This window comes from Choloepus didactylus, chromosome 8, assembly GCF_015220235.1.
Source record: "Choloepus didactylus isolate mChoDid1 chromosome 8, mChoDid1.pri, whole genome shotgun sequence".
Classification (NCBI taxonomy): Eukaryota; Metazoa; Chordata; class Mammalia; order Pilosa; family Megalonychidae; genus Choloepus; species Choloepus didactylus.
This window is the reverse complement of record NC_051314.1, coordinates 136,641,829-136,666,778: the sequence shown is the minus strand read 5'-3', so window position 1 is coordinate 136,666,778 and position 24,950 is coordinate 136,641,829. Positions and strand designations below refer to the sequence as shown.

General features: G+C 41.3%; 1 protein-coding gene across 7 annotated transcripts in view; it reads left to right on the top strand.

Annotated features, from left to right (window-relative positions):
* Positions 1-24,950, top strand: part of SFMBT2 (Scm like with four mbt domains 2) — a 271,301-nt gene that overhangs the window by 206,624 nt on the left and 39,727 nt on the right. For all 7 annotated transcript variants that reach the window (XM_037845421.1, XM_037845416.1, XM_037845418.1 and 4 more), the window contains 4 exons: positions 4,938-5,051; positions 7,582-7,624; positions 10,035-10,105; positions 12,493-12,632. In XM_037845421.1, coding sequence (XP_037701349.1) covers positions 4,938-5,051; positions 7,582-7,624; positions 10,035-10,105; positions 12,493-12,632 — 368 coding nt within the window. The remainder of the gene's footprint in view (positions 1-4,937; positions 5,052-7,581; positions 7,625-10,034; positions 10,106-12,492; positions 12,633-24,950) is intronic.

The window sequence follows — 24,950 nt, the reverse complement described above, 5'->3', positions numbered from 1 at the left end:
TGGTTCTTGGCACGTTAGAGTTTGCAAACCATTCTAGGAGGTCAAAATTCATGGCGAGGTTCAGAGAAACAAGTTTGAGGCAACCTCTTATGCTGAAGAGACCAAGTGCAGAAAACTGCTCCTTAAGCCTTTCCATAATTTGTGAAAAAAGTCAGGTGGTTAATAAACATTTTGTAGAGACTTATAAAAATGAAAAAGGGAAAATGCAAAGGTGAAAATACTACATTTTAAGCCAATGTCGGTGGTTTAAAAATCTATAAAAAGGGGTGTGGTCTGCGTGAAACATTTGTGGGAGAAGCTGCTTCAGCAGATTAGGGTGCCAGCGCAGTATTTCCCGGACAGTTAAAATAAGGTGGCCCAAGAGCGTGAGCTGTTGTACTGGGACAAGCTTTTGATGCTACCGCATTCGTTTTGTTCTGGAAGTTGATGCTCCATCAGACAAGGTTCTGGGTGGCCAGCAACAGAACTGGCTCTGGCTGTCTTAAGCGACATGGGAATTTTGAGGCAGTCTACTGACAAGAGGCCGAGGGACGCCTCTCCAGAGGGTTTTGCATCAGGAACCAAAGCAAAGTTTGGGTGGAAGGTGCCGCATGGTGAACGTGACTTCTGGCTGACCACACTCTTGCTTGGGCTCAAGCTCTGGAGAGAAAGGCCATCACCACAGCCCATCCTCAACCACCTGCAGAGAGAAGCTGAACCTGGTCCTGCTCTTGCAGAGGAGGCCACAGCTACCTCATCATGGAGAGTCTGCAGAAGGGATCGGGGCTCTTCTAGGCAGAAGATGGATATGTGACAGCCCCCCAAAAAGAAAACTGCCCATCTCAAATGCTTTCTAAGGCTCCGGAGCTAGATTGCCTGGGTTCAAATCTGAGTCTGCCATTTAACAGCTGTTTGCTCTTTCTACAAACATACATGCACATAAATACTTACATATTCAGTCCCCTTTCTCTGGCTTCCCTTCAGACTGCTTATTTCCTGTGACATCTTGATCTCACCAGCCACAGTTCTAAGAAATCAGAGTTAAGGAATCTCTTTATTCCTTAGAAATTTAGCCTCTGAGATGACAAAAGGATGCTGTAAATGGTTGCTGTGTAGACAGGCATCTGCAAAGGGAGAAAGCATGGCAGGTGGTCCGCAGATTTCCACCCTCCATTCTTGCTTGCTCATGGTTGATCGGATGAGCTTTTAAGTCGTATAGTTGTCTGTGTTTTACCTTTTCATCTCATACGGATTCTATCAAATCTGGTGTGCCCTTTAACTTTCAACGGGGATACCTAACAAGGTTAACTTGTCCCCTTAAATACCTCTTACCTTTGTTCCAGCCCCAGTTTTTAACTGAGATAAAAGAGGCTGTTCCGATTCTATTACTGAAATAAATGAAAATGCATTTTGCTCTGCCTGCCCTGCAGTTGTCCTGGCTCTTTCCCCTCATCTCCCTCTGGCCCTTCAGTAGCATCTTTCCGTCTTGTGCTCTCCCACACTTGCTCTCTCTTCTGTAATTTATTGGGAATGAAGAGATTACATGATTTTCAGAGTTAGTAGGACTGCGTTCCTAGGAAGGTACTTAAACATAAGGGCATGCCATCTCCTTTTTCCATCCCAGTGTTTTGAATAGAACAAGGCTACATCCGTTTTGCAGCTTGCCGTGTGGAATCAGCCGTGAGGCCGTCTCCACAGGTTGAAGGACAAGGAGAACACTTCTGGGAGCGGATGGTGCCCTGTGATCTGAGGCCGAAGTTCTCAGTGCATATCACCTTGGAGAATTATTTTCAGATTCCAGAGTGATTTGCACAAATTTGTATGCTTTTAAATATATTAAATATGGAAAGTCTTCTGTAAGCATTGAAATGATTTGTTTTAGTTTTTTTTTTTTTTCCTTTTAAGGTAACTTGCCCTTCGTTAATCTAAGCTTTATGGCAATTCTGTGTTCATGTGAGACTGTTCCTTTCTTCTCTGAATATCTTTTGTTGTGTAGTTATTATTGTGGTGATGATGTTAGCTGTAGTTATAAAGCAGGTAATTCATTCTACAAGTGTTAAAAAAGAAATGTAAGAAGGTATTAGTCAGATTCTCCCTCCTCTTTCTGCCCTCCCAGCCCATAGTCCCCTAGTCCTTTTCCTTCTCATAGACACCCACGGTTATCTATATTTTGCATTTCTTTTCAGATTTATCTTGTGACCATACGAATATATATTATTTTTCCTTTTTAAACAGATGGTAGTATACACTCTATATGCAGTGTTGTTCTGCCCCCTGCTTTTTTTTTTTTTACTTAATAATATACCTACAAAATATTTACATATAAATATATAAAGAGGTTTCTCATTCTTCTTTATAGCTGCAGATTATTCCAGCATGCATGAAGATGCACCATAATTTAAGCACTTTCCCATAGATGGAGATTGTTTAGGCTTCCTGATGGTTTTTGAAATGTAGGTTCTGGGTAAAAATGAATCAGTAGAACCTATTTTAACTCAATTTAATAGAGACAAAGACTGAGTCAGTGATAACAGTGATTTATGTCTTGCTCATAAGAGATTTTTTTCTATGAAGTGATGAAGGATATTGCAGTGCTCCTTAGTGGAACATCCAACTTTCCATTTATACTTTGGCCAACCCTAGAATAATCAAGGAGCCTTGCATGTGTTTCTAATGGATGATTTTGTAAGCTGCTGGGTCTCTAATCTGGGAAAATAGTGGGTTATGTTTTACAAGATTATTCTCTGAGTTCAACCAAATGTAAGAAGATTCATAAGGTTGAAGAAAGGAAATAGATTTGGTACCCATCCTTCAGAATGGGATTTGAAAGGTTTCAGAGTCAGGAAAACCCTCCTGAGTGATAAATAATCACTTTTCCTTCAGTTCATATTGACTAGATGCTTTAATGGGCTACATTTAGGATGGAAGGAAGTCCACTTTCTTAAGGACAAAGTGGTTGATACATATTAGCTCATAAATATTTGTTTAATTGTATGGATAGCATGATCAAAGAATCTTAAAGAATCCTAAAAACAGACCTAGCAATCTATTATTATATACGTTGTTAGGTAAATGTGTAAATTAAAGCATGAATCTGAGACCATGTTTGAACCAGCCGAACATTAGAAGATGAAAATCATAATTTAGAAAGGAATAAGCTATAAAGTTCACATTATGCTTCTTTGAAAATCTGATCCATAACCTAAATTAAATCTGGAAATACAAATGTATCTAGTAGTTGAATTTAACTTGTTAGTAGCTAGGAAACAAACGCTACTCTCTTTGTGAGTCTGGCAATGAGAAAATGACCTTATGTGTCAGGGAGCTAGCTGCTCAAGGGGTCCCGTTTATTGGACCCTCTGGAGAAATGTGTGCTCTTGAGGACAGAGGGAGCCCCTTGCACATTTGAAGCTCTTTGGGGGGTTTCTTTACCTTTTGCCTGTCTCGAATATATTCTTCCATGTTTATTTGATTATTTTTGGGGCAACTAGTTAAATATTGGTTGAGTTTTATACTATTATAAATAGAAATTATATTTCTAGTCATTCAATTTTATTGAAAAATAATCTCTAAAAGCCTGCTTGCCTTCCTTTAGCTTATATATCCTTCAAATTATAGGAGAATTCAGCATAGAGTTCAGGTTGATAATCATTAATAATTCCTTTCTTGAAACCAAATCAAAAGTTCAAAGTAAGTAATGGTGATGATAAATATATGCATTAGGACCTGTATCAGAATGTTCTGGGTACTTTTATTCACCAGTATATTGGTTTAACACTAAATTAAGAGCCTACATTTATCAAAATTTACTCAGTTTTCACAATATCTGCTTTATGATGAGAAGGTCAGAGGTTGGAAGCCAGTGGACCTGACATCAGAGAGAGAACTGTTTTGCATCTGACATGATGTTATGTTTTGGAGATAATATAATTCAATGTTCATCCGATGTTGTTTGATAACGTGTGTGTGTAATGGTGTTCTACTGTGCTGTTTTCATCTTGATTTCCAGTGGGAAACCAAAGAGAAACAAGATTAAGTGGTCTGAGCCAGTGAGTCACTATCTATTAATAGAGCTCTTATCTTTTGATTCTTGGTTCAAGAGTGTCTTTCCTCAAAGTCTTTTTCTAACAGCTATTGATTCAGTGTAGAATTTTCTTCTATTAACTGGTTTATTGGCTTCCAAATTTATTTTCTCAGTAGCTGGAACTCCTTGAAACTCTTGCTAATATGTTATATCCAGATGTCTTCTCTTTTTCAGACTCTCTTGACTGTTAGGCTGGTTTATATCCAGACGTTATTGTGACTGTGAAACAGGATGTGAGTTAGACATATCTCCACTAAAAAAGACATTTCTACACAATCAACTTTTGGGTGATGTGGCAAAAGTCTGCAGGCCACAAACTGAGTTCAAAATACGTGACTTCAGTCAAACTGACAAGTTAATAAGTTTATTGCTCAGGGTTGGTGTTGTAGAGTTTTACTGATTCCTTTAACTTTTACACGTAACTGTCTTTAGTTGAATGTTGACCCTGCTTGGTGTTAAGTTGAAGTTTGTTCTGATGGCCTGAATGTGTGCCCTGTGGCCTCCAACCCAAGCTTGCCCCATTTACTTCATTTCAAAGCTCTTCTTAGGAAAGGAAGATACTGTTCCCTCTGACAACATACTTGACTCAGATGCCAGCCGTCCCTAAATCCCTTCCTCCTCCTTGCATTTTCTGTGGGAAGTACAGCTCTCTTTCCCAACCCCCCAGTTTCATCTGTACCACCTTGTACTCTTGCAGTTTTAGTGTGGAAGCAGTTGTATCTGTCACAAGACAATTAGCCTCTCTTAAAGTAGCATCTTCCAACAAGGGAATGGTTTGCTCAGTTTCAGGGGTGCCCTATTGTTGGTTATTTTTTTCTGTTTCTTTGTCCGTGAGATCTGCTCGTACCTATTGTCTTGACTTTTTCCAATGCAGGTCTGCAGACTCCCATTCCTGAATTCATTGTCGATGTTGAATCTATGGATATCTTCCCAGTGGGCTGGTGTGAAGCAAACTCTTATCCCTTGACTGCACCACACAAAACAGTTTGTAAGTATTGCCAAGTTGGGGTGGCAGGAAGGGCTAACATCTGGGATGTTGTTGAATGAATAGACAGTTTGGTGAAGGAAGTATAGCCATGTTGTGGGAAAAAAAAAAAAGAAAAAAGGTATTAGATTTTCCAAGGAACACCAATATTTTTGTTATTCCATTTATCCTTTAAAGTTTGCATGAGATGAAGATTTGGAAGCATTTTGTAGGTTGACAAACTAAGGCACAGTGATGAGACAACTGGAAGTCCCAGGTAGAGATAAAATGTCTGAAATCTGTACTCTTGGTTTTCATATACAGTCAATTATTTTGATTTGAAAGATGACAAGTTAAATCCTATATTTTTATATTACCATTTTTGAGGAAAAACTAATTTTTAAGAGGTTTCTCCCAAAGAAATAATAATTGGTCTTAATAATTTACTGACATACCTGTGTATATGTATATATACCCGCTAACTGGTAAGATTTTGTCTACACTTTAAAAAGTGCATTATGTTCTACACTTAGATCACAAAAGTATCAAATAAATGCAATATTAGCAGTTAAACAACCCAACAATAAACATAGGTGCACATACAGATATATTTAAGTAATGCAAGAATATGCTTTAAATATAGGGTATTGGGAATCATGATCATGAAATAGCTTGAAACCTAATCAATCTTGCAGTTTATTATTTCCACCCTAATGTGTATTGCAAGTATTATTTAAAACTGTGAGTAATTAAAGATAAGGGGTTTCAATTTTTGTGAAATAGATTATTGTATTTCTAATATTTTCTTTTCCTAGTTTATATGATAGCTTTGCTTCTTTCTAGCATCTTACCGAATGTACAATTATGTAAATTCTCAGGGCATTAGTATAAGGAACATTCCATCTCATAGGTGGCCTCACGGTCCCTGCTGTAGATAGATTTTGAAGGACACTTAAGAGTCTTCCTGTTCAGTGTTCAGTAAGAGAAGTATAGGAAATTTTCCGGCGTAGAATAATTATTTCATTGTCAGTGATTATTTATTTATTCATTTTTCACTTAAAATGATGCCAATTCTTAACTCACTCAACTAACGTGGCTGATAGTCTGGCCTTCCCTAGGTTGTCAGGGGTTTGGGGCCCAATCCCCTGTATCTTAGTTGTCCCCTGCTCAGGATTTCATGTTCTTTATCATCTTGCCCCTGTTTCACGTGGATTTGAGAGGCTACAAGTGTTTGAGGTTGTCTGGAGCAAAGTCACATATGGGCTAAGGCTAATACAGTTGTATCCAGGTCTGCTGTGGATGGCGTCTGCCAGGATGTCCTCCGGTTCACACATCCCCACCCCTGTTAACTCGTGTTTTAGAGATCATCAGACTTATACTTCACTGTAGTGATCACAAGAATCGAATACTAAATAAAGTCAGGAGTGGCTAGTGTTTTATTTATTCTTATTTTCCTGTCTTCTACAAATATTCTTTTTGCTTTAAAGAGGCTTATTATACCTGCCAAACTCTAAACAGGCTTAGAAGTTCTGTTAGAGTTAATTTATGCTTATGTTGGAAGATGCAGGATTATCTGTGCCAAAATCAATGGATGCCAGAAGCTCTGGTTTATTTCTGTTACAGTGATTCTAATCTATTATAAATATAAACTGAAAATTTTCTTATCCAAAAGTTATTATTTGCTGGTTTATGTCAATATTTGATAGACATATTCATTAGGACTCAATCCTCCTTACATAATAAAGTGTTTTCGTTTTAAAACATGCTTCTAATCCTAATTTTGGAGTGTACTGTTATAGTAACAACTTATTGCAATTTCTTTTGGGGGGGGAACCCTGCTGGGTAATCATGCTTACAACAATTTATCTTCCCATGTGTGTTTATGCCAGGTTAGAGATTTGTGCTCATTATCTTTCTTATTAAAGGCACATTTTAAAATAAAATAAGCAGTGTGGTGATAAGATTAAATGTACTAAGTTCTATTTAGACCTCATTTCTGATGAGGCAAAGCCTATGTTATGCTAGAAGAAATTAATATAATACTGTGGCATGAGTGAAGTTGCTTTTCACTATTTCAGTTATTACTTGAAAACTGACATTTACACTAAAGCTTAGTAGGTACTGAGTTTCTGTTTGGGATGATGGGAAAGTTTGGGGAATGGATAGTGGTGATGGTAGTGCAACATTGTATATATAATTAACAGCACTGAATTCTATATTTGAATGTGGTCAACAGGGAAGTTTTAGGTTGTATGTATGGCACTAGAATAAAAATTTTTAGAAAAACCATAGGACTGTACAACACAATCAATGAACCCAATGTAAATTATAGATTATAGTTAGTATAATTATAGTAATATTGTTTCATCAATTGTGCACTAATGCAAAGTGTTAATAATGGGGGAGGGCATATGGGAACTGTTTTCTGCATGAGTTTTCTTTAAACCATCAATTTCTCTAATAAAAAAAAAATGTTAAAAAAAGTCATTTGACCAAATCACTAACTAGGTAACAAAGCTGGTTTTCTTTTTTTCCCTTTTTGCCTGTTTTACAGCCCAAAAGAAGAGAAAGATTGCAGTTGTGCAACCAGAAAAACAGTAAGTTTTTTCTTTCACAAACTATATGAAAAACTATTGAGTGTCTTCCTAGAGGATGAGAAGCACGGCTGCTTCAGTTACTAAATAACTAGTTAACAAACAGCACAGTAGTAAAGAAGACAGTAGAATTTAGCTACCCTTCCTTATTGTGCACCTGGTATGTACAGGAGGCCCTGCCTGCTCGCAAGGAGCTTGCACTCTGGATTGTAACTTCTTGTCATGTTTCCACCTTAGTGCACCTGCAGAACATCCCAGACATGCCATGGGTGGGAATGGCTCCCTGTGGTCGTGTTTCTTAGTGCCCCCAGAGGCCACCCCCCAGCATGCTGTCACTTCCCAACCTCTGCAGTCACAGCCAGGCCTGGGAAACTGTCTCATCCCCAAAGATGCCTTCTCAGCTGGGGGAACTCAAACAAAGCTGCTCTGGTGCTCTACGTCTTCATGCCTTCACTTCTAAATTGCCTGTTTCCCGGGGTGTTTCTTTTGTTCTTTTGTTTTTCTTGTTGCTTGTTTTTGTTTTTGTTTTTTTGAAAGATTAACTTAAATTCCATGTGAATAACATTGTGGACCCTAAATTGTTAAATGGACATAGGTCCCCCCACATTTCTATCCTAACTTTATGAGGAAAGAGGGTAGTCCTAGTTCTCAGCTGCTGTAACAGGCACCACATAATGGATTGGCCTAACAATAGGAATTTATTTGCTCACAAATTCGGAGGCTGGAAGGCCTGCTCCCTCCTGGGTCGGTTGCCTTCTGGAGGCCTGGCACCCTTTGGGTGTCTTGGGCTTCCCATCGCATGATGATGGCCTCTCTTTTTTCTTCCGGGTTCTGTTGACTTCTGGCTTCTGCTCTTCCATGTGGCTTTCTCATCAAAAAGCTGCCAGTATTCGTTAAGTTTAGTTAAGATAGTTAAGATGTGGCCCGACTGAAATCCCACCCTCATTCAGTTTGGCCACACCTCAAGTAAAAATAACATCTTCAAGGGTTCCTATTTACAGTGGATTTCCACACCCACAGGAATGGATAAAGATGAAGAGCATGTTTTTTTAATGGGGTACAGAATTCAACCTACTGCAGAGGATGTTAGGGAAGAGGGTCTACCTGCAGGCAACATGTTTTTGAAAAGTTGTAACAGTTGGTAACATTTTTGTATATTGAAAAATATTTTAAAATACACAAAAATAGACATCCTATGACAAGTGAGTCTGTATTCTTAGGTGAAAAAAGTATACAGATGGAAAAGGAATTGAAAACAGCATTGTCTCTGGCACCATATTTTCAATTTAAATCATTGTGACTGAATAATAATTACACTGTTATTGAGAATTTAATTTAATGGGAATTTATTGAGATTAACAATGTGGGTATTTTTTATACATTCATTAGCCAGTACATCAGGTTAATAACTTGGCTTCATTTTATCTGGATACCATGGAAGTAGAGAAATTGAATAATTATAGACCCATGGTTGAATCCAAGTTTGAATCCACACCTCCTAAATTTGCAATTCCTGGATCAGGGTAGTTGTCAGTCATCTTGAAGACTTGCTGAAACACGAGACTCCAAGGTGATTGCTGGGATCTGTTCCCGAAATCTCTGATTCAGAAGATCTGTGGTGGGGACCCAGAATTTGCATTTCTGACAAGTTCCTAGCCAGCGCTGATGCTGCTGGTTTGGAGACCCCACTTTGAGAACCACTGCCATGAATGAAACCCCATAAAATACCATGTAATGGTATTTGAGTTTCCATAGTTTTTCAGCTGAGTAGTTTCAGTGTGGCCAACATGTGAAAGCCACTGTGAAGCCCACCTCACTGCCCCCCACTCAAGTCTCCTCTTTTTTTCTGTGTTTATTCAGCACCTTTTTACCAAGTCATTATGCAGCGCTCTGTCCTAGAATAATCCTCGTTCGCATTTAAGAGTCACCAGCTTATAGGCCTTCCTATAAGGTCTCTTCAGTGTGGTCAGGACCCACCAAACCACAGACACCAGAAATACAGGTTAGCCGAGAGTGGTTTTCAGTTAGACACTGAGGATGAGAGGTGCCACTTTATTCAAAAACAAGTTCATGTTTCTTCATTTCTAAATTATAACTAGGGACGCTCTTACAGTTTTATAGCAAGGGAGAAGCCCATCAGTGACCTAGAGAAGAACCTCACCGACCAACGATGACTCCTTGAGGGCAGATGCCCCATAAGCTTGTGAGGGTCTTCAGAAGAATTTGAGAAGAGTTTTTCCGAAATGATCTTACTTGTTCTTATTGGCATTGATCCTAGATGCACACACACATCCTGTCTTACTCTCAGATTTCTGCAGTAGTTGCTTTGAGTTACGAAAAGATGTTGGCCAGTACGAGTTCCTTCTAAAGTCTGTGACCCGTGATGGAGTTTTATTTATTTTTTTATCAACAGATTAACGTCCTCAGTGCCTGTTGAGAAAATACCTCATGACCTTTGTTCATTCCCTCACCCGGACAATACAAGTAAGTTAGTCCCATTTAATGTTCCATGTTCCTTTCCATTTCATTGTTAGGAGTAGGAATGTGCATGTATTTTTAGGCGAATATGGGTGTACCTGAACTTTCAGCCTATTCTCTTTTTCTCTGTTGCTGCTTATTAAAAGATACCTATCTTGTAATCATTTTTAATTTCAGAGTTAAATTCTGTGTGCCTCTTTTTTATAGCTTCTCTGTCAGTAGCTGTAGATCAGCACTGAAAAATCTACATAAATAGGGTCCCTGGGCTCCTTGGGAATTATAAGCCAAATTCGGGTTCTGTGTGCCATAGACAACCATGTGGAAAAGGAAGGAGTCAAAAATATACATTATTAGGCATTCCTTTTTTAACATTTTATTCCAGTTTTATTTACGTTTTTAACCCTAGTGAATAATATGTACATCCCTGCTGGCTTTTGAATTGTTCCCTTAAAACCTTCTGTGTTTGAGCAGCTGGTTGTGAACTATATATGGTTTTGCATGTGTCACATCTTATATCACACAATAACCTTGGTTACTGTGAGTTTCCCTTTGACCATCAAATCTGATAATAGACATGTTTGTGCATTAAGTCATATTTAATTAAGAATTCAACATTCTAACCAAAATGAATCTGCTTTGAATTCCAAGATTAAAACCTGTAAGGCAGTAGATGAATCATATTAGTTGAAGTTATCTTTGCAGCAGAGAAAGCAATTGTATTAGTCGACTTACTAAAATGGTTTTTTTTCTAAATGTCTGGGCAGGTTAATCCTCCCCCAAAATTTCCGTGTAAATGCAGCTATGGACTTAATTTTTTTTGCCTGGTGTGTAGAATTCAAACTCAAGAGTGGTTTTAAAAGTACCATGTCAGCTACTTTTTCATAGTCTGCCATTGTTATTTTTATCCCTTTTGTTTTCTGTCGGATGAAAAAAAACATTTTTGCCTCCTTCTTACCTGTTGGTTCTTAGTCGAAGTCCTCGTGAGAGCCAGCATTCCTAGACTGATAAATTACCATTCCTAATTCACAGCAGTACATAAATAGAAATGCTTCCTTTAGGGGAACTTAGCCTGGGGCTGCAGTTGAGGGGGGTGTGAGGTTAGGGTGAGCCCCTTAGCCAAAAGTGAAACCTCTCCCCACCCCACACCCCCATGGTAGCTTGGGGCACAGCAAAACCAAAAACTTTGCCTGTTCACTCTCTAAATTGAAAGACAAACCAGGAAAATCCAAATTTAGACCACTAGGAGGTACCTGTTGCATCCATCGGATTGGCAAAATGAAGATGGACAGTAGTTAGTGTTGGGTGGATGTGGGGCACTGGGAACTCGTGTACAATTCTGATGGGCACATATGCTGGGACGGTCACCTTGGAGATCAGTCTGGCTGTATCCATAGAGCTGGATTTGGACAGACCCTCTAACCAAGCTGTCCTACTGTGCGTTTTATACCTTCAAGACCCTCACATCCATATGCAGAAGTAGACTTTTACAGCGGTGTTCACTGACACTTGTTTGTAATCGTAAAAAAGTGGAAACGATTAAATTTCCACCAATAGGAAAACACATAACTAAATTGTGATATAGTTACACAGTGGAATGATATAAAAAAGTGAAAAATGAATGCATGTTCTGGATGGACATTTGCCAACATGGTTGTATCAAACATTGAGCAAACAGGGAAATCAAAATTTGCAGAGGTGCCATTTATAGAACATTTTATTAAAATACCCAGAGTAAAATTACATACAGTTATGGATACCCACATACATATGTATGGGGTAAAGTTTATAGACTTGCATGGGGATGATCAACACCCAATCCAGGGAAGTGGTTGGCTCTGAGAGAGAAGGTAGAGGAGTTCTTGGGGGGAGATACCTGGGATGGGAGTGAGGTGGGACTTAGCTGTGTAGGCAGCGTTGGTGTTTTGTCTTGTGGGCTGGGTATGATACCAGATTGTTGTTTCCATCTTGTTGTTTTGGGTCATGAATGCTGCATAGCAAATGGAAAAACTTATTTATATGGTGGGAAAAATAACCAGACTTTCCAAGATATTATTATGGATATAAAATGTCCTGATGTTAAGACAAGATGCACCTTTTCTCAAAGGAAGCAGCGCCTGTTTTTTCTCCTTTGGTCTCTCATGATTTGGAACTCAAACAAGGCCCCCTAATTAGAGTTCTGAGCATGAACCTCAGGGTCATTACCAGCTCTTTTGAGTCCCATTCGTTTTTTTTTTTTTTAAACTCCGGGCATCCTGTCAATCAAGGTGTTTGATAGCCTCTTCAGGCAGTTTTGCCAGCCAGGTGGATTAGCCAAGTTTCCTGCTGGTCCCTAAGTTAGGGGAGTTGTGATTTTGTGATCCTCCAGCATCAGCTGTGTTGATCTTCCCCTGCAGGTACCGTCAACGGGAAGTACTGTTGCCCTCAGCTTTTCATCAACCACAGGTGTTTCTCAGGCCCTTACCTAAACAAAGGAAGAATCGCAGAGCTACCTCAGTCGGTGGGACCAGGGAAATGTGTGCTGGTTCTGAAGGAGGTAAAGCACTTCCATAATCACCATCGGTTTACTTTCACAGGTGCCGCCAAAGGATATTTAAGTCATGGGCACTGCCAGTTTCTAAAGGAGACATTAGAAGTTTGATCCAATCAATTAATACTTATCAGGTGCCCTTGTTTCTCTCAGTCCTCTGGGCTACAAGCTTGTGATGGGAAAGGGGACATTGGTGTCCTTGAAAAACTCCCAGTGGAGAGGGAGGGTCATACCTTCTGCCCCTTGAGTCAGGAGAAAAGATGACACTGGATTTTCATGAAGTGCTGTGGGACGTTGGAGGATGATTAATTGTGATCGAGTGAGGGCGAAGGGTTGAAGAGTCAAGCAAGGTTTCTCAGTAGACGTGGTGTTAGAAATGAGCCTAGAAGGCTGAAAAGGACTTCAGGAGGCCACATAGAGTATTGTTAGGAATAGGCACACGGCAGCTGGGTCACAGGGTTTCTGAAACTTGGGAGTGGTATCTCCTATTTTTTCTATCCCCCCCCCGGATGAGGGAAGGCGCATAGTAAATGTTTCCATGGATCCAGGCCTGTTCCTGAAGTGCGTTGTTGTGGGCTGCATCCTAAACAGCCTATAACCCTGGCATTATTTTCCATTTCTCTCCCTGCCATTAGGAGATGACCTGCACAAAAAAGAGGTGGGTCCTGATTCTGTTGATGGAGGTTTTTCTCTCTCTGCATTTTTATAGCTTAGCCTCAGACAGTGCTTGGAGACAGAGTGTGAGTTTGGGACAATTCTTAGAACTCCATCTCTGCTTTTTCTACACACATCAGTGCTTTCTCTTAAGAAAGAGGACACCAGATATGTCTTCTTTATTGCTCCTGTACCATGATGAATGTGTTTCTAATTCCTTGGGCACAACAATCCAGTTATCCACTGAACATGTATTTGTTAGGGAGCTTCTAGGAGCCGGGTGAGTGAAGCACAGGGTCAAAAAATGCAAACACTGTGCCCTCTGCCTGATGGAGTTGTGCATTCTTGTTGTAGAGGAAACATCGTCCAAACGTAGATGTGCAGAACTCAAGAGGGACAGGAGTGAAGGGCCCTGGGAGCAGAGAGCAGGGAGTGACAGGTATATGGGAAGTGACATTTGGTCTGATTTAGACAAAGCGAGCAGCATTTCAAATGCACAGCATGGGTGAGGCCACACGGGTAGAAGTTCAGGTGTATTCGGGAAAGGAAAGTGGCCAGATATGGCTGGAACATGGGTACTTAGGCTGGGGGACATTAATAGCTATAAAAGGGTATATGATTTTTTCAAAAGAAACAGAGAAATCTGACTTGCTTGATTTCTGCCGGGTGAGGCAGAACCACCAAGATGGGGGGCTGCTGGCGAAAGGCCTTCCTGAGTACCCTAAAGAATTTGGGTTCTGTGTTCTGGGTAATGGGGAATCATCAGAGAGATGTTCTGCTAATGCCATCTCCCCAACACCAGAACCCCTGCTTGGTAGCGAACTCCATTCCACATAAAGAGAACGAGACAATTGAAGCAAAGCCAGAATGTGTTTGCTTATCCAAGGCATCAGTGATATTAGAAGTTAGAGGCTTTTATAGATGTAGAGGGAAAAATTCTCTTTTAGAGAAAAATTTGGGGTGACAGTTTAGAAGAAAAACTGCAAGAAATTGAGCTGGCTACTGTTGTGGATGTTTTTTGGAGCGCATTTAATAAATATGTATCAAGCGTTAAGTATATATAATGTTTAAAATGTGTCCAGGCAAACAGGAAAGCGAAGAAGTAGAAAGTTAAAGGCAGAGCAGTCCTGACAGGTGCTGTGCAGGATTGTCCGGAAGTTGGGAGATCACATGGAAGTCACCCATGGTCTGTGGGCAAGGTGAAACGGGCAGCCTGCTCCAGGTAGAGGGAGAAGCTTTAGGAGGCTGCAGGCCAGACCTTCCCTGGTGCCAAGGCATGAAAAGAAAAAAAGCGGGAAAGGAGCGCTTACGGCGCTTCAGATGGAGTGACGGCAAAAGAGGAACTGGGAAGGGCACAAATGGATGTTGGGAGTCCGCCATGGGTCTAGATTTTGTACTGGATCCTTCATGTGTGTCTCACTTGGCAGCAATTTGAAGCTACTCTCATCTTAAATGGCTTGTCTTAATGAAGTTTGGTGTTACATCCTGAAACCTGTCAGTGTGGGCCTTGCTCTGCCCTAGTGGAAGGTGGAGTCCATAGATGAAAAAATCTGTGCTAAAGAATAATAGTGATAGAGAGGGAGGGATGTGGCTTTCTGAACAGCTTCAGCAATTTGGCTAGGTGATCAGACAGCTGGTTCCCTCTTGCTGTTTGAATTGGCCCAAACCATAGTTCCCTGCAGATGTTAAATTTGATCAAAAAAGAAATCAAGGCAGGATTACACTGAAGAATTTCTATCAGTATAAACTAAGCCTCCTACACCAAGAATTGACTTTTTCAGTCCACTGTAGCTTTCCACCTGTGGATGGGTTTTTGCTCTGGGGCTGATATCTGCCTGTATTTGTGCCTGTTTTGGGGGGAGTAATAGGAAAGATCAAGACAGCTGCTAAAAATGGGTTTTGTCAGAGCTGCTCTCAAGGCTGTTTCACGTTACGTTTTCCAGTTGTTAAAATGAGGCTTTCAGTTATCCGCCAGTTCTGTTAACAAAAAAGGTAGCTTTTAGGTTCGGCCTCTCATTAGGAGGGGGTCAGCTATTTTACTTTACTAAACGATTTTTTTTTTAAGTCCAAGGTAGTTATCCTTGTTAAATAATCCAAGAGGAGCCAGCTGTCAAATCTAACAGCCAGGTCAGAGCAGTTTTCTGATGACAAAACTAATTTTTTCGCTGATGTTCAGAAAATGCATGAGACAGGGAGAAAAACAAAAAAAAAAACATTAAAAAAGCAAGTGCTTCAGATCTGGGAGTGCAAGAAACACGTACGTTCCACCAGGCTAATATTTATGCTAATACTTTTCCATCAGCCTAGAACCTCCGTATGGTTTCAGATTTCATTTTACTTAAAAAGACGAGGTAATTGAAGCAAAGACAGAGCATGTTTGCTTCTTCCTGGCCATCAGTGCTATTAGAAATCAAAAACTTTTGTATCTTTAGGAAATGGAAGCTGATCGTTGTTTTCTCTCTGTCTGGCCTGCTAGAAATAGACAGCAACCATGGGCATCGATGCAGAGTGGCCTTGAGAAAATTAAATGCTGTCTGAGAAGCGGGGTCCTGGACTCTGCCAGGGAGATATACTTAGGTGAAGGAAACTCCCGGCAAAAGTCGTCATTTGTATGTGTCTCCTCGCTTTCTGGACAAGTGAGCGTTCTGGGCACTAGACTTGAGTGGGGTTTCGAGAGAGCTGTGATGGGCCTCGATTCCAGAGAGGATGCGGCAAAGCTGGAGCCAGCGTCAAGCCAGGGGGTCTGACCAGGCAGGTGATCCAACCAACCTGTGGTACCAAGCAGAGGTGAGAATCAAGTCAAGGAACTCAGAACAAAGCAGATCTTGGGAGGTGGGGACAGAGCAAGCCCATAGAGGTCCCCTTGGGTGCAGGACCCAGTTGGCATGGAGGTGGGACCCAGGAAGTACAAAAGATAAGTGATGATGCTTGCCATAAATCAAACCTACCATTGCCATTGTCAGTCAGCACTGTCCCTTCACCTCCCCTCCCGAGGTCTCGCCACAATGCCTCATCCAGGGTCTCCAACAGTGACAAAAACTACATGTCTCTTTGGGCTCTTGGTTAATTGTGAAGTTTTGTGCCATCAACCTACACACCTCTGAGATTATTAGCATTGTGTGATGGTCTCATTTGTCGTTCTCTTCCTGGTGCATTGCACGAAGGTGTTCAACTAATTTTTGCTCAGGTTATTAGTCTTGCCAGGATGCTGTGACAAATACCACACAATGGGGTGGCTTAAAGCACAAGAATTTGTTGTGTCACAGTTTGGGAAGCTAGAGGTTCAAAAAGCATTGGCAAGGCCTTGCTTTTTCTCCAAAATCTGTAGCATTCTGGGGCTGGCTGGCTGCAGTACTTGGGATTCCTTGGCTGACATCACTGTCCCCCATCACATGGCAGTGCCCTTGCCCTCCTTCTTTGGCTTTCTCCAAAGTCTGTGTCTGAATTTCTTCTACCTATAAAGGACTCCAGGAACACAGATGAAGGCTCGCCCTGATTCAGTTGAGCCACACCAAAACAGGATCTTCCAAGACTCCATTCACGAATGAGTCCACCCTTTAACTGAGAGTACATCCCCAGGGGATCCTCCTTACGAATCAGTTCATACCCATCCACAGGAATGTGGGTTAAGCTTAAGAACATGTCTCTGTTGGGGCACATAATTTGATCTACCACATTCAGTCATTAATGTGAAATTCCATACATTGCCAGGCCTGAGACATTTACCTTTATAGACAGTGCAATAAGTTTGGTGTTGTGTGCTCTTGTGTCTGCACATGTAAGAGAAGAAGTGAGTGAGCCAACATGAGTACAAGGCAAAAAGGGAAGTAGAACAGGTAATATGTTTACTCAGAGCAGCGTGCCCTGGGATGAATATTTTAGCTTCTCGTAAAGACACGTGATGAAACAGAGGAAGACTAGGCAAGACCTATTGGCAAAAGAGACCGAAACCACCAGTGTGGGAAGAATGATAGAGTCTGTCCTCATAGAGACGCTAAAGGCTGTGGAGGCCATATATTAGGATAAAATCCCAGGGTGGCTTATGGAGATTTGGGGAGCATCCACGATTGATCCTGGAAGTTATTTGACTTATAATTTGGGCCAGTACATAACCTCTGTTTTTAGTAAAGAAGAGAAGCATTTCATTTCAAGTGGGGAATCTTGAGTCCTTTTCCACATTTCTTGCATTACTTTTAGATGTATTAAGCTGGTAATCAGTCCAGAATGCTGTTATTAGCTGTGCAGTAGAGATGACCTGTCTTTTTTGTGCTGTTCTTTGGCAGCTTGGGCTCAGTAATTTAAGAGATGAACCTTTGTAGAGGAAAAATTGACAGATTGTGCACTCTCTATTAAAAAGCAAAAATATAGCACCTATTTCCTACTCCCTTTTCCTCTTTCTGGTAGTTAAAAGAAGGCCTGGGAGAAAGCAACGTGAAGCTTAGACACTCGGGAAGCCTTCTCAATTGATAGGCTTCTGTGAGCTTATTCTTTCCCTGCAGTATAATTCTCTGCCCCATTTAGTGGTGATTGCCAGTGACACTGATTTGACCTGTGGGGCTTTCAGCTACAGTCATGAGATTATCTAAATATAGTGGAATAGACCAAAAAAAAAAAAAAAAAATCAAGACTAAAATGAGCTTCTGCTGTACCAAGGCAGAAATCTTTGTTCCTGATGGGTAAAATACAGATATATACACTTGCATCCATCCACCCACCCAGCCATCCACTCATGCACCCATCTACCCAGCCATCAATCCACCCACCCATTCACCCATCCACCTATCCATTAACCCATCAATCCATCCATCTGTCCATCCATCCATGAACATGGTTGTGCCAGTTTGGATAGATTATGTCCCCCAGAAAAAGCCATGTTCTTTAATGCAATCTTGTGGGGGCAGATGTATTTAGTCTTGGTGATGTTGGAACCTTTGGATTAGGTTGTTTCCATGGAGATGTGACCCACCCAACTGTAGGTGATAACTCTGAATTATTTCCATGGAGGTGAGGCCCCACCCATTCAGTGGTTTTTAATTGTATCGCTGGAGCCCTGTAAGAGCTCAGACAGAAGGAGCTCAGTGCTGCAGCTGAGAGAGATATTTTGGAGACAGCCACTGAAAACAGACTTTTGCTGACGCTTTGGAGATGCTAGCCCACAGTTTGCCCCCGAGGAGCTAAGAGAGGACAAAATGCCCCAAGAGCTGCATTTTGAAAGATGCACGGGAGCTGAGAGAGGAGCTGGAACACAGCCTGGGATCAGCAGATGCTAGCCGCATGCCTTCCTAACAGAGGTTTTCAGGACACCATTGGCCTTCCTTTGGTGAAGGTATCCTCATGTTGATGCCTTAATTTGGACATTTTCATGGCCCTCAGACTGTAAATTTGTAACCAAATAAACCCCCTTTATAAAAGCCAGTTGTTTCTGGTATTTTGCATGATGGCAGCATTAACAAACTGGAACAATGGTATATCTAAAAGAGTCACTCTGGTACTCCTCCTTAGCCTTGTCAAGGGATGCAAAGGTTAGACATGAGAAATTAAGCCTTCCTCAGTATCTAAGGGGATGGGTTGTGTTCCAGTTTACTAATACTGCCATTATGCAAAATACCAGAAATGAATTGGCTTTCATAAAGGGGATTTATTAGGTTACAGATTTACAGTTCTAAGGCAAAATTTCTACCCAACGTGATTGGATTAAAAGATCATGGCTTTTGTCGGGGACATAGTATATCCAAACCAGTACAGGTTGTAACTAGTTTAACGTCACTAAAAAGAACTACAGAGCAATTAAGAGTCATAAGTACTGATCTGATGTCAGAGTTTGAGTAGTTAATTGGGTGTTAACACGTTGCCACCAGGGTGCAAAAAAGCCATAGAGGAGACTGGGGCACTCACTTTTATTGAACAAGACTTTTATTCCCTTCTCTTCTCCTGTGGTCTAATTGCCCCATGGCCTCAGAAAGTGAAAAGTAAGCGGTGTGGGGACAGCCAGGTGCCAGTTGTGTCCATTTCTCTTTTTTCCATCTTTCCTCATCCTATCCAGGGTTTTTCAGAAACCAAGGCATTGAATCATTCAGCATTCAGCAGATATTCATTGAGTGTCTGCTACATTTCAGGTATACTTCTAACACTGGGAACACAGCAGTAAATGAAGCAAAATCTGTCCATTCATTCATTCATTCAGGCCATAACAATTAATGAGTCCTTAACCATCTGCCAGGTACTGTGCTGGAAGCTGGGGGGTCTCATGGCGAGCAAGAGATGTGGTCCCTGCCTCACTGAGGGGTCCCATCTACTCTGCAGAGAAAGGAGGGGACTTATCCTCTCCACTCCCCCTAGGCCTGTCTCATCTGACAAGCCTAACACAAATACACAGGCAGACATCTGTGCCTGGTTGTTAGGCTGATAGCCCAATTCTTTGTTATCTGGAGTCTCTGGTAGTAGCAATACTAGTTGTTTTTAAATCTGAAACCCAGTGCCATTTGTTGCTTTAACAGTAAGAGGATGGGGAAAAAATGCCTTCTTACAGAGACACCCCTTTCCCCATGTACCTTTTGTGTTAGTTCCAGTCTTACTTTCATAGAGTTCTTCATGATTCTTATATAGCTCAGGGTTCAGTATCACATCCCCATTTTCGCTGACTGATAGAAATTTAGGAAGTCTGTGTCGTGCGGGCATCAAGCAATCATGTCTGGCTTTGAGATTATTCCAGGAAGTCTGACAAATATAAACCAGTCAGTTGAAGTATGACTTCCGACATTGCAGCAAAGGATGGAAATATTGAAGTGGAATCTTTCTCAAGTGGAAAGAGGCTACGCAGATGGACCATTACCAAGGATTCCAGGCCCAGGCTGGCTCTGCTCTGCTTTGCTGGTATGTGAAATAGGTTTGAGCAGGAGGTTCCAAAGAAATTCTGTGTGTTACACAAGGCCAGAGCCTTATTTGTCTCCTCGAATGGAGTGCCGTGGGCTCCTACTCTCCTGCCCTCCGTCACAGACTCTTCGGCAAATAGTGTAGATTTGCCCCAAAAGAGAGAAAATGGCCACTGTTCCTTGTAACCTGGCAGTTTGGAATTTGACTTTAGTTGTTGTTATATAGTTTACATTTCTACTACATGGGTGATCGTGAAGCTACTTCCTTCAGTTTCTTCACTTAGAAATAATTGTGTTTATTTCTCAGTGTTGGAGTTCTGTGCTATCTTGTTTGAATTTCTTCCTCATTATGTCTCTGAACATTTGCACCCAGCTGTTCTCAACAACTTCTCCTTAAAACCTAGGAAACCTTAATGTGGACCCCTAGAAAGTAAGAAATCCAGTGCAGCCTTGACTGTTTACAAACGATGATTTACTGCTGATGAGGATAGTTTGATTCTTCAGAGTGGCCATATCTAAGCAGTATCATTGAGACAAGCTGGTGTTGAAGCCATGGGAAACCTGGTCACGTATCAAGGGCTTCCTCTTTTCAATCAATATTGGATAGAGGCAAAATCTCACGTAGCTATCATCCAGCTGAATCAGTCATTGCAATCAAAGAACATCGTTGACATATGTCTTAAAGATACTCTGTTGTGTTTTTGTTTGCTGCTGAATATTAGCTAACCCAGAAAGAATGTGTTCCTGTTAGGTTTATGTACCCAGCTCATGGATGGGTATAAGCTACAACAAACAAACAGATTCTGTGATGTGGGAATTCTTAGGACACTGGATAATATCTGGGAAGGTTGGAAAAATAAAACTGAAAAAAATGCTATTTTGTTAAGGCTTTATGTGCCCATGAAGAAGACAAGATACCTTTGTTGAAATTTCCTGTTATAGCAGAGGATAAAATTCTACAGCAACAAAAACCAGTAACGATGGATATCTCTTGGGCCTCCATTCCATTGGTTGTATGTTATCAAATAAATTCTTGGAGTGAATGAGTCATTAATTTTTAGTTGAATAGAGAATTTATCTAATTTCGGTGCCCATACTGAAATTCATTGAACAAATTCAAAGCAATATTTGTTGAACACCTGCTATGGGCAGATAGAGTTTTAGCTACTGTGAATAAGCAGCAAGCAAAAAGTTGGGCTTATACATGTGGCAGGTGACGCCCAGGGGTGTAAATGTCCCTGGCAATGTGGGACATGACTTCCAGGGATGAGCCTGGATCCGGCATGGTAGGATTGAGAAAACCTTCTGGACCAAAAGGGGGAAGCAAAATGAAACAAAATAAAGTTTCAGTGACTGAGAGATTTCAACCTCTGGAGTTGAGAGGTCACTCTGGAGGGCATTCTTATGTGCTATATAGATATCCCATTTTAGTTTTTAATGTATTGGAATAGCTAGAAGGAAATACCTGAAACTGTCAAACTGCAACCCAGTAGCCTTGATTCTTGAAGACGATTGCATAACTACGTAGCTTACATGGTGTGAGGGTGTGACTATGAAAACCTTGTGGATCATACTCCATTTGTCCAGTGTATGGATGGATGAATAGAAAAATGGGAACAAAAACTAAATGAAAAATAGGGTGGGATGGGAGGATGCAATGCTTTAGGTGTTCTTTTTTACCTTCATTTTTATTTTTAAAGGAAAATGTTCAAAAATTGTTTCTCTGGTGATGAATAAACAACTTTATGATGGTACTGTGATTGATTGTACACTGGGGATGATTGTAGGGTATGTGAACATATCTCAATAAAATTCTGTTTAAAAAAAAAAGTAGGGCCTATGTTCTAAAAGTGACAGGCAGTGAACAAATAAGCCAGTAAATAAATAATACGTCAGATGGTAGGTGCTATGAAGAAAAACCAACTCAGTGAAGCGCTGGAGAACCATGAGAGAAAGGTGCTGTGGAACAGAGGCTGTCCGAGGGAGGCCACTCTGCTACGGGCTCTGTGAGTGAAGACCTGAGTGAGGGGAGGGTTGGGCCATAAAGATATCCCATGAGAGACTCTACGAACAATCCAAAGAGCCAGAGCAAAGGCCTCGAGATGCAGGGACATGCTGGGGACGTGTGGCTGGAGCTAAGTGAGCAAGGGGACAAGGGCTTGGGAGAGAGGCCAGGGAGGTTGTGTGAAGCCAGTTCATGTAGGGCCTTAGTGGCCAAGATAAGGACTTTGGTGGTGGTTCTCTATGAGAAGGAGAAAGCTTTGATGAGTTTTGAGTAGAGGAACGGCCTTATCTGATGTCAAATTTTAAAGGATCGTGCTGGCTTTAGTATATAGAGGAGACAAACCCTAGGAAGATAAGGGGTAAAAGCAGGAGAACAGTCTGGAAGCAACTGCAAAAGCCTAAGCAGAAAAATGACAGTAGCCCAGGTTGTCGCTTGCACCCAGTGGTAGCAGGCAGGTTGTGAGAAGCCGCTGGGTGTGGGTGCATTTGAAGGTGGAGCTGACAGGGAGGATTTCGTCTTGAATTGCATGTGGGCTGTACGAGTAATAGAGAATTCAAGGAGCCCTCCAAAGTTTGGCCTCACGGTCGGCAGAGGAAAGTTGTAGAGAAGAGGGAACCCATTGCACAGGTTAAATCTGCATTTTGGACAGATTAACTTTGACTGTGATACATCCAAGTATGAATCTGGAGTTGAGGACAAAGCCTGGGATGGAGATAGAAATTTGGTTGCAAAGAGTTTGCTAACGTCTGGATAGAGTTTAAATGCAGACCCACGAAGGAGTGAATGAAGATAGTAAAGATAAAAGTTCCAAGACTGAGCCTGGGGTGCACCTCATTTGAGTTGGGGAGAAGGAAAAGACAGCCCAGTGAGAGATGCAGCAAAAGCCAAAAAGAGGAGGGAGGGATAGATAGTGTCACCCTTTGCTTACAGAGTGGAATAAGAAGAGAACTGGCCATGGTTTGGCAATGTTGGCAGCGCAAGTGATCTTGGTAAGACCAGTTTCAAGGAGTCCTGGACCTGGAAGTCCCCATTGTAATGGGCTCAAGGGAGAGTGAAGGAGACAAAGAGGAGGCCATGAGTGTAGAGTTTCACTATAAAAAGAGCAGAGAAATGAGTTGGTGGCTGAAGGAAGGTAAGGGATGAAAGGAGGTTTGCTTTTGTTTTAAGGTGGGAGATATTGCAAGTTCATGTGCTAAGGGGAGTGATTGAGTAAGGAGGAAGAAAACTGATGATGTAGGAGAGAGAAGGGAAGACAGCAAGGTCAAACACACACACACACACACACACACACACACACAAAACTGACCCTACAGATTTGGGGTAGGAGGGCTGTTTTAGGAGTTTCTGGTTTCTGCTGAGTCAAATAAATGAGGATACAGTCACGAAGGGGAGTCTCCTGTTGGCCTGCTAGTGGGAGGTGGAAAATTCCTGATAGTTGTAACCTCCTTTTGGGAAGGAAGGAAGCCAAGAGGAGACCAGCCTGCTATTAGAAACAGAGCTCAGTGGGGCTCCCTGACTTTGCCGCTGAGGCTGGGACATTCTAGTGTCACCAGGAGTGCCTGCTCTCCGGGGTCCGTGGGGAGGCCAGGGGAGGTCAGTGTGACACTCAGAATCTAAAAAAGGGCAGACTGCGGTCAATTTTGACCAAAATAATCATGTTCTAGACTTGATAAATATGTCAGGTTGTTGTTATGATTCGAATTTTGCACCTAACAACAAAAGGAGATGGATGTGATGGTTGGGATGAGATGACATTTGGGTTGTACATTCGGCACAGCAGTTACCTTGATCTCGGCACGTGCACGGAGCCTTCTGTTTTCGGGAGCCAAAATGAAAATACCTACTTTTAAGGGGTAAGTCACTTTGTGAGTCATTTGCCTTGTTTCCTTTTCAAAGCCAGCTTTGTGCTTTCTCTGGCTTTATTTGAAAACTGGTGTATGCACTAAAGAGAAGAAAAGACTCTCCTGGCTCCTCTCTCTTCTTGCAAGCACATTTCCCCTTATTTCAAGTTGTTGGTGGCATTTACATGGATAAGAGTGAAAGAAATAATGGCTGCCACAACATCATTGTCCTAATAGGCCCATCATTTGTAGAGTAAACGTGAAATAATTCAGGGAAAAAAAAAGTACAACTGCCATTATGCTTTTACAACAATCCCAAACTCTCCTTTTCCAAAGGAAACATCTTAAAATCAACATTCTTCATTTAAATTTGGTTGCAAAAAAATGAAAAAATAAAAACTCTGCTTGCCTGCTCTGCAGCCTCCTGGGGTTCTGATTGTATCGCCAGTGCCAGGTGTGTTGAAGTCTGTATCTCGTTTTATTTCTCTTGCAATTTTCCACATAAGATACCATTCGCTAGGGAGACCCTTTTTACAGAGAAATTACTGATTAAGCAGGAAAAATTCATTAGCATTTTACTTTAAAAATAAAAATGGTTCCTGAAAAATTAGCTTCGTTGCATCTGATGTTGAAGTTGAAAAGAAGAAATCTTTTAGGTCCACTGGGTCCTTGGATGCTTCCTGATTTCTGTAAAAGTTAATTGTAACCATGATGTGTGGACAGATGAAGGAACCGAAAGACCTGTTGAAACATAGTGTGAACATGTGATTGAGGGCTTCTTTGGGTCCACATCCTTTTTCTGAGAAAGAATTCTCCATCAAATTTCTCTGGGGCTAGTCTGTCCATAAAGGTCTACCTATAAAGACCTCTCTCCAAAATTCAACAGATTACTGACCTTCAAAGGCATGAATCTGTCTTCTCCCCATTAAGTCAATCTAACTCAAGCTCAGAG